We start from the raw sequence: 9,306 nt of genomic DNA, 5'->3' as shown, positions 1-9,306 counted from the left end.
TTCAAAGAGCTGCTTCCCAAACAAATAATGCAGTGGTCTGTACTGTTCGCTAGAGATAAGAAATAAGTAGTAGCCCATTTATCAGAATAACCCCTTCTGGGGAAGAAAAAAAAAAAGAAAAGAAGCCTTTTACACTCTGTCACCTGGCTCTGTTTACCAAGCAGGCGTAGGAGCTCTGTCTTAAGGTCCAAAAAATGGAAAGCATGTCAGAAGGCCAAAGGTATGCTTGAAATTTAAAGAAGAGGGGATATTCCTGCATTTTGGTTGTGTTTCCTGCTGCGCTGAGACGTAGTTGAAGCAACTGTCTCTGGATGCAGGTTTTGGTACCGCTGAAGTCATGTTGCCACCTTTAATGCAAGTCATTTAAAAAGTAGGAAAATCAAGTTTAAAGACTGTTTGACCTTCATTTCTCAAAGAAACAGCTGATTAACCAAGGTTTTATAATGGTTTGTTCCAAAAGATGGAATAATACAAATTTTAAAAGCTCCATTGGAAACTGGTGGAAGTTGAAGCGAGAGTCCATTGCCTGACCCCCCAAAAAACCCAAATGAGCTCTGGGCATATCTCTTGGGTTACGCCCACCTTTATACATGACTTTTGGGCTGACACTGAGGGTTTACATCTAAACTCAGTGGGACAGGAGTGTTGTACTGGTCTACCGGTCTTCTGTAAGACGAGAAACCCAACAGTGGATTTGGGAAGGAGATGGAGAGCGACAGCAATAGTGAGTACAGTGCGAACAGTCGGGTTCAGTAAAGATCTTGAAGATTAAGTGGAAGCTCACAGGTTAGCTTACTTTTAAATTAGATTATTATAAAAGTAGTTGAAACCTGAGGCCTTGAAAGTAAATGAAGAAATAGATTTCATCACCACTACCTAAGGGGTGGCTACAAGGAAGATGGAGACTCCCTTTTTACAAGGAGTCCCATGGAGAGGACAAGGAGGAATGGACACAAGTTGCTCTTGGGGAGATTCCGATTGGACATGAGAGGGAAAGTTTTCACCCTGAGAACAGTCAACCATTGGAATAATCTCCCCAGGGGAGGGGTTGACTCCTCCACATTGGATGCTTTCAAGCCTCAGCTGGATGGGGTGCTGGGCCATCTTGTCTAGGCTGGGCTCTGGCCTAGAAAGGTTGGACCGGGTGATCCTTGAGGTCCCTTCCAACCTAGGATTCTATGAGTCTATGAATAACCTTGAAGTAGCAATGCTCTTGCACATCTTTTTGAGTTTTTTTAAAGGGAAATAGAACCTGAACTGTTGCCGAGTGAAAGCTGGAGCTAGAAGTGATCATTTGTGTGTTGGCTTGGAACAGAGCATGGATAGTCCTTAGGGGTTTAAGCCCTACCTACCTTTTAACATATAAAACCTTGTGTCTGAGATCTACCTCCCATCTCCTAACTACTCAGATTTCCATGTTTATCCAAATATTGAATAATGTTTGTATGTCTTAATAGCAGAGCAGAGCTGAGTTACCATAAATTCAATCTGGGCTATCCCCAACAAACGGCGTTGCTGAAATACTCTTTGTTAAGAGTTATTTGCTTTCCTATCAGTGAAATCACCTCTGATCAGAAGTCGGGCCTTTTGAAAGAGGTACCTTCAGTGAGTAAAACTGGAAGACTCTGCTACCTTGGGATGGTTTTAAAACGTAAATCGTTTCAGAAATATTTCTAGCCCCAGAACCCCCCTGAGATGGATGGTGTAGCCCGAACCTCTCCCAGGTTGCTGCCTCCCTGTTGCAGCCATCCCAAATAAATGGCATCTCCAGGTGCCAGCCACCGTATTAGAGCCAGAAATGAAATGGGCAGCTGCTCGCGCAAATATTTTTACAACGAAAATGTCACGTATAATGCCTTGAAAAGTGTGCTGATGTTAATTAAGAAAGTACTAAACCAATTGAGCATGCAGGGTTAGTTTTTTTTTAAGTCTCCAACATCCCGGATAAATTTTCCAATGTGTTAGGCTCCCACTAAGATGTTTCAGTGTGGGCTAAATATAAAAAATAGTAACATTTAGCAGTCTCCCATGGAGATACCCATTTTCCTAAGCACAATATAACCCTGGGGTCGCAAGGTATTCACGTGCTATGGTACTATGAATAGGACAGCTTTAGAGCGTCACCTGGGTAAACAGAATTATTATATACCTCACATTTATCTCTATTTTGTCTGCTTTTGCAGCTAAACATTTTGCAACCTTGCTTTCTTGGGATGAAGTTGTTGTAGCTGTGCAATTACGCTGATTGAGAAGATGATTACATTGAAGTCTCTTCTGATGATAATCATCTTCCATTTATTTAGGGCCATTCATCACAAAATACTTTTCCAAATTGGTAGACAAAGTTATGCACGTGGAATTTCTTCACAATCCACAGAAATACAAGTACCTCTGGAGAGGAACATGGCCGTTGTTTGAAAGTGCACAGCGGCAACAAACGACTGCAGGAAAGTGAGAAAATGTGGGGTTTTTTTGCTAATCTGCCAGGAGATCTGATGTGGATGGTGGTTGGTTGATGCGGAAGTTATCTGCAATAATCCCTGGTAATTCCCTGCCCTGTACTAAATTTTCAGATTTTTTACATAATCCCTTCACCAATCAGAACCCATCCTCAGCTACTTTTTGTCTGACCTAAGGGATGGCAGAGCCAAAAAAAAAGAGTGCCCGGGGGTCTTACACAGTTGACGTTGATGTGCTGCTCCGGCAGCTGCGGCCCGTCTCGGGGGAAGATGTCTTTTCCCTGAACCCCCGTCCCAGCAGAGCGCTACTGCATCAGCTGGGACTTGTGCCACCTGGGAAGGCTCATTTGACTTAAAGGAAAAAATAATTAGCTTTGGAGGAATGAGACGGCCACGTCTGGGGCTTTGCTACATAGTGAGCTATGCTTATACCAAGAGCATGCTGTTGGCATAAGGTTGGTCTTTGACCCAAGAACAGCTTTTACCCCAAAACCACTCCTGACATGGACTTTGACTGCTCAATCCTATACCAGGAGAGACGAAGTGGAGCTTGGTAGGACTTCACCAAGCTTTGTGATTCTCCTTCTGTGGGACATGAGGAAGCAGAGATGCTGCTCTTGGCAGAAACATGGACAAGCCATCATGGCTGTTTAGCCCAAAGCTGATAGATACGAGAAAAAAAAGCAGAAGAAAAGATGAACACCTCAAATTTTACTATATTGATTTGGAGTGCAAATGTTGCCTCAACAGCCCAAACATCTTTGGAATAATAATCATATCCCTTCTTTTTTTTCTTTTCTTTTTTTTTTTATGTCAGGCTTAGAAGAGAGGCCAGCTTTTTGTAAAAACGAAGCGGGAAAATAAATGACAGAAAGCTTGCTTCATAGTGGTGGAAAGCCACCTGGCAGGTGGAGAACGTGCCCGCGATTTTCCGTGCGGCACCGTCCCATTGCCGCAGTTCCAGCCGCTTGTGTGCAAGAGCAGCTGTCTGAATTATTCCCGTCACCCGTGGAGGGGGCACAGACAGATGCTGATGACCTTAGTTTGTCACTCAAACGAGCACAGCTGGAGGAGGGGGGAAGAAAAACCCAACAGAACAAGGCAAGCTGCTCGAAGGACTGAAATTCAGCTTGCTTCCCAAAGCCTGCTTTGATGACAGGTTTTCCCCAGCACATATGGGATGACTTTTCCTGCACTGCTTAATGGTTTAAATGTTGTCAGACAGGCGCTGTCTCAAGCAACAAACCTGACTTTGCTGGTTTACCCGTCACGCCGTGGCTGATGCGTTTTTTTTCTGCCGACAGGTCGTCACGGGGATGGTTCCTACTGGCCGGTGGACACCAACCTGATTGACAGGAGCAGTCTGAACGGTAAATACAGGCTCCGTAATTAAGTGCTGTTTTGGGGATAACCTCCTACTTTACTTCTCTTTATGGCTCTCTCGTTCTTTTTTCTCATGGTTTGGAGGCCACCCAACACGCCCACAGGTTGCGCGCTTGCTCTTCTGTAGGGAAGAGTTATCTCAACTGTTGAAAATCCCATCCGTGTGCAAAAATACCTGCTGCAAGCCGGCCAGTGGTTTTAACCAGAAATGTTAACCAAAAAATAGGGTCAGGACACCATGTATTCTGTTTTGGCTTTCTTAAAGCTGATCCCCAAATTACCCATCAGCTTTCGGGCTGACGCAGTACTCCCAAAAGTGCGTTGCTGGGTATGATAATCCCATCGCAAGAGCAGTTTTAGATATATCTATCTCAGGCCATGGGAATCTAAAAAAATAACAGCTTAAAAAGAACGGTGAAGTGCATTTTACGTTCTTATACGTCAATTTAAGCTTTCTGCAGAAAACACTATTTGTTTATTAATCAATCCTGCCCTAAAATAGGAAGACATGAGAGGAAACCCCGTGGATTAACAAAAATTAACTGGTCCTAAGCAGTGCCAGCTGGGGTGTAGATACGCCGTCGATAACTTCTTATTCCTGACCCCATCTCCGTTCCCTAATGAAGCGTTGTCATCGCACATTATTGAATGAAACGACAGACAAGATTCCCTCACATGTGGTATCAAGTGAGGTTTGAAAGTACAAAATAATTACGAGGCACATAGCTGATTAACTCACGCTGATTATTTTCCTCGGGCAAGACAAGGAGGGAATGCAAAATTTTGTTACCTTTTTCTGTCCTCCTTTGTGGCAGCCGACACGCCGCTGGTTTGGGCTTTTCCCCTGCTCTTTTTATAGTAGTTCATCATAAAAATAGGTAACCTGACTTTTGAGAAGTAAAGAGAGCTCCCAAAGCCTGCAATAAAGGGTAGGGAGAGAAAAAAAAATTGTTTTTCTTGATAGTGGCTGTATTTTTTTGTGTGGTATATTCTTTCTATGCCTTTTACTCAGCATGGAGGCGAAAAAGAAACCAAACCCCCAAATCTTTGGGATTTTTGTACTAGATGTTGAAATGCTGAAAGGATGGCACTCGCAGCTTATTCAGTTGCTTGAAAAAGCTATGAGAAAAGGGCAAATTCTTTAAATAGCATAATTAGTTAAGTAAAGAAAGGATCTTAGGTCAGAAAATCAAGACATTGCAATTAAATTACGTCTACCGCTAACTAAAACTCTTTATTTGGAAAGATTTGTCCTTTTTTCCTTTTGCATTCAGTTGTACTAAAGGCAAAATGAGATCCCAGACCAGTATTGATCAGTTTATACGCTCAGTTTATTTAGACATTAGGAAAAATTTCTTCACCAAAAGGGTTGTCAGGAAGGGGCTGCCCAGGGAAGGGGTCGAGTCCCCCTCCCCATTAAAAGCCAGGCAGACGCGGTGCTGAGGGCCAGGGCTTAGTGGTGGGATGGCAGGGTTAGGGGAACGGTTGGGTTTGGGGATCTGAAAGGTCCTTTCCAACCTAAACGATTCTATGACTCTATGATTCTGTACACGGGATGTTGTGGGGATGATGCCATGTGAAAACTCTTGAGTTGTTTTTCTTCTGAAATCTCAGTCCCAGTCTTGCTGCTGCATGGAAACTATGGGAGCTCATCAGTTCAAAAGCTTGAGCCCTTGCCCTGCTCCAGCGTTGCGTAGGGATCTGGTCAGCGTAGCCATAAACGAAATACAACGTGATGCGAGACTGACGGGGGGGTGAAAGCAGTACTGGCAAATGAACCAGGCGTACAGGTTGGCTGACACACAAGATATGTATTTGCCTTTGAATACCAAGACAGACTCTACGGGCCATAAAGAAAAAATATCCATAGGCCTTGTATTTCCATTTTCAGCTGATAATAGCAAAAATGAGCGGAGAGTTATTGACTCCCAACATCAGGTTATTAACACCCAGAAAAATGGAAAGTCGTTACTGCTTGAGTATTTTCCTGTTTGCTATACCGCTGAAATGCAGCCAGACATAAATTTCAGCTCTTTATGACACCCTTCTGTACCCTCCGTCTGCTTTTCTGGAAGGATTCATGCCACCTGACAGGCTTTATGTGTTTTATTTTATGGGTGATTCCGCAAGAGGATGGGGAGCAAATCCAGCGCTAACCATCTCCTCGTTGTCTGTCCCCTTTCAGAGCCTCCCATCGGGCAGATGCACCCTCCCCACGGCAGCGTCACGCCCCAGAAGAACAGCAACCTCCTCGTCATCATCGTCGTCACCATCGGCGTCATCACCGTGGTGGTGGTGGTGGTGGTGGCCATCATCTGCACCAGGCGCTCCTCGGCACAGCAGAGGAAGTATGTTCTCAACTCACGGGGTGGAAGGAAAAGGCAGTGATGCTTAGCTTCAAAATCGATACGTGCAATAACATTCTCACTGAAATTTAGGATACTGCTCGTTATTTTACTCTTACTTCATCGTATTATACCATTGTGAAATTCTGGGCATGAGAAAGTTTGACGATAGCTTGCCCACAAGAACGACAAATGTTTGCGCTAAGGGCAAGACACTATTACGTTGATTTTCACAGATGCTTAAAAGTGTGGCACAAGGAAAGAAGGGACGGTCGGGGGCCCAAACAGCTCCCATGTTTGCTGAAAGCAGCTTTGGGCTGGTCGGGCATGGGCAGGTGGCAGCTTGTAGAGTTTTCCAGTCACCAGGGGAAGTGCTTTCTCTAAAAACGGATATTTGAGGGTAGATTTTTTAAATAAGAAAGCTCTCATTTAGGCAGAAAAGTAAATTTGGCCCGTGCTTTTAGGAGTGCTGGGGTAGTTGAATGATGGACTGATTTGAAAATCTGCTTCTATTGTGAGCCTTAGCACCTGAAACTCAGGCCATCGGGTGAAGGCAATGGAAATTCTGCTGAGCAGTGTTTGGTGAATCAAGGCTAAAGCTCGCTTGAGTTTCTAATGGGGAAAGGGGAATTACAACAATGAGAAACAAATAGAGATTCATCAGTCCGTAATTAGGCATCTAAAACTTAAATTTCCAAGTTTGAATTAATCCAACTTGACCTCCCTGGGGAGGGCGTAAGACATGGCAAGCCTTGCCACGTGAAGATGCTTATTGGCGTCCGTTGATTAAAAAATGTGAAGCTGGTGGGTTTGGCTTTGCTGTTTAACTTCTAAATGTCTATCCTATGGGCAGGTGAATCTCACCTAAGTTATCCCAAACCAACCGTTTCTGCACTGAAAGGGGGGAAAATGTAGGATGATAAAAATTAAACAGTAGGTCTTAAATGTAGCCCATCAGGAAAGAATGTGAACTTCTTCAAAAGAGAGGTTGGTGGTGGGAATTAATTTGGTTTTGGCCTGTCTGGAGAGATGCATCCTGTGATACAGAGAGTTTAGATTCAGGTTGTTATTGGCAGCTGGTTCTTAGCTGAAAATCACCGATGAACTACTGAACAGAAGGACTGCAGTAAGGGTAAAGGCCAAGTCGCGTTGGATAATGCCATGTCCTTCCCCAGAGCAAAAACTTGCCGGTGAGGGAATAACCTCCTGTAAGCCTTCAGTGGAGGAAAGCCATATTTCTTAAGTTAATTAAAACTTGGCTGAGCAAAGCACAATAAAGCATATTACACACAACAGCCTGGTGCTGACCGAGGTGGCTTAGTAGGTATTTTCTGTCTCTGCCGTCTAGGGAAGAATGAAATATCAGCCGTACAAACCCGCTGACAATTTGACAGCAGTAAAAAAATAGGGGAGAAAAATGGGAGTAAAGATTCAGGTGCAATAACTTACCCAGTTGTGCATACGGGGAACCTACGGCTCCCGTGGTAATTGAGATCCATACCTTCACCGTAATTACATCTTCCGCAGCACGAGATGCTCGCTGCCCTGAGCTGGCACTTGGCTGCTGGCGTGGTGCCATGGAGGATGGACGGTGGGGTCTTCCATCAGCTCCATCCTTCAGTGCTGTCCTGGTCCAGGCAGGTCAGTTCAGAGCTTAAGATTAGAGAAGATGAATCCCAGCTGAATCTTAAAATAAGGGAAAATATCACTCGTACAGCATACACCCGAACCGCAGGACCTGCTTCTTCCAGGAATTTTTTAAGGCTTCAAGGTATAACAAAAATTTTTAACACGCTGGAAGAATTAACCTATGGACTGGTAACACGAGGTTATGACTACTGGAGGAGAGAAGGTGAGGGTGGACATCTAGTCCAAGCCTGGTAGGTAAATAAAGCATATTGAAACCATTAAAAACCAAGCATGGTCTTGAACAAGTGCCCAGCCAATTAGTGTGCTGGGCGGGGGAGCGGCGTAAAAAGAGGCTGCAAAAAATAAGCTAAGACTCGTTTAAGTCCTGTGTAAGTAATAGGGATGTGTCAGTGTACATTTGGGAGGGCTCGGGGGAGGCATTAACCAAGCGCAATCAAATTCAGACTAACGGGGAATGAGTTGGCAGCCACTAAAGAGCCTCCGTATCTCGCTGCTGGGTTCCCTGGAGATGCTCCTGGTTTCTGCGGTTCCTCCACGCCGGGGTTGCTCGTTAGCTGTGGCCTCTGCCCCTTCTCTTCCATGGTGGCCTGAGGCTGGATCTTAGCACAGAGGAGAGACAGGTACTGGTGTTTCAGCTTTTCAGGGGGGCTGGCAGGAAATAAAGAGGGCAAAATGAAATAATTTTTCATTTGTAAGCAGTGGGAGAGATTTTCTGGAGAAAGAATCATTTTGTGTTCTTTTTCTTCTGTGTGTGTACAGGACCGCTATACCACTTGAATTTCCTTTACAGCCCAAAAGGCAAAGTCCACATTTTTGCCAGGTTAAGAGTAAAGAGCAGAAAATAGAAAATATTAACTCATGCAAGGGAAGGATAATTAAGGTGAGGTGATGTTCACGTTTATCGTTGAGCATCTGCAAAGTGCTTTGCAAACAGCAGCACAGGAGGCTCGGGGTTTGCGCGGGAGGTGGTTACGTCTTATGGGGCCATTGCTTCTGTGTCCTGCCTCCAAAACAGTCCCTGCTCCATGAGAAAAGATGTCCAATAGGACCAGGACTGGCTGGTTACCCATGGTTTTTGCTACAAGCAAAAACTTGTTTTGCCCAGGACAACAGGGCAAAAAATTCTGTTTAACATCTTTATCAATGACCTGGATGAGGGGATCGAGGGCACCCTCAGTCACTTGGCAGGTGACACCAAACTGGGTGGGAGTGTGGATCTGCTGGGGGGAGGAGGGCTCTGCAGAGGGACCTGGCCAGGCTGGATCCATGGGCCCAGCCCAACTGGGTGAGGGTCAACAAGGCCAAGGGCCGGGTCCTGCCCTGGGGTCACCACAACCCCAGGCAGCGCTCCAGGCGTGGGGCAGAGGGGCTGGAAAGCTGCCCGGTGGAAAAGGCCCTGGGGGTGCTGGTCGCCAGGGGGCTGAATATGAGCCAGCAGGGTGCCCAGGTGGCCAAGAGGGCCACCAGCA

The 9,306-nt window shown here is 45.3% G+C and overlaps 1 protein-coding gene across 1 annotated transcript in view; it reads left to right on the top strand.

The window, feature by feature from the left end:
- DCC (DCC netrin 1 receptor) overlaps nt 1-9,306 on the top strand; it is a 371,781-nt gene that overhangs the window by 324,270 nt on the left and 38,205 nt on the right. The window contains exons 25-26 of the mRNA XM_009637419.1: nt 3,764-3,829; nt 6,028-6,190. Of these exons, the coding sequence (XP_009635714.1) occupies nt 3,764-3,829; nt 6,028-6,190 (229 nt within the window). The remainder of the gene's footprint in view (nt 1-3,763; nt 3,830-6,027; nt 6,191-9,306) is intronic.

This window comes from Egretta garzetta, unplaced genomic scaffold (assembly GCF_000687185.1).
Source record: "Egretta garzetta isolate BGI_Z169 unplaced genomic scaffold, ASM68718v1 scaffold384, whole genome shotgun sequence".
In the NCBI taxonomy this organism is placed as follows: domain Eukaryota; kingdom Metazoa; phylum Chordata; class Aves; order Pelecaniformes; family Ardeidae; genus Egretta; species Egretta garzetta.
The sequence above is the reverse complement of the archived record's forward strand: the minus strand, read 5'-3'. Positions and strand labels throughout refer to the sequence as shown.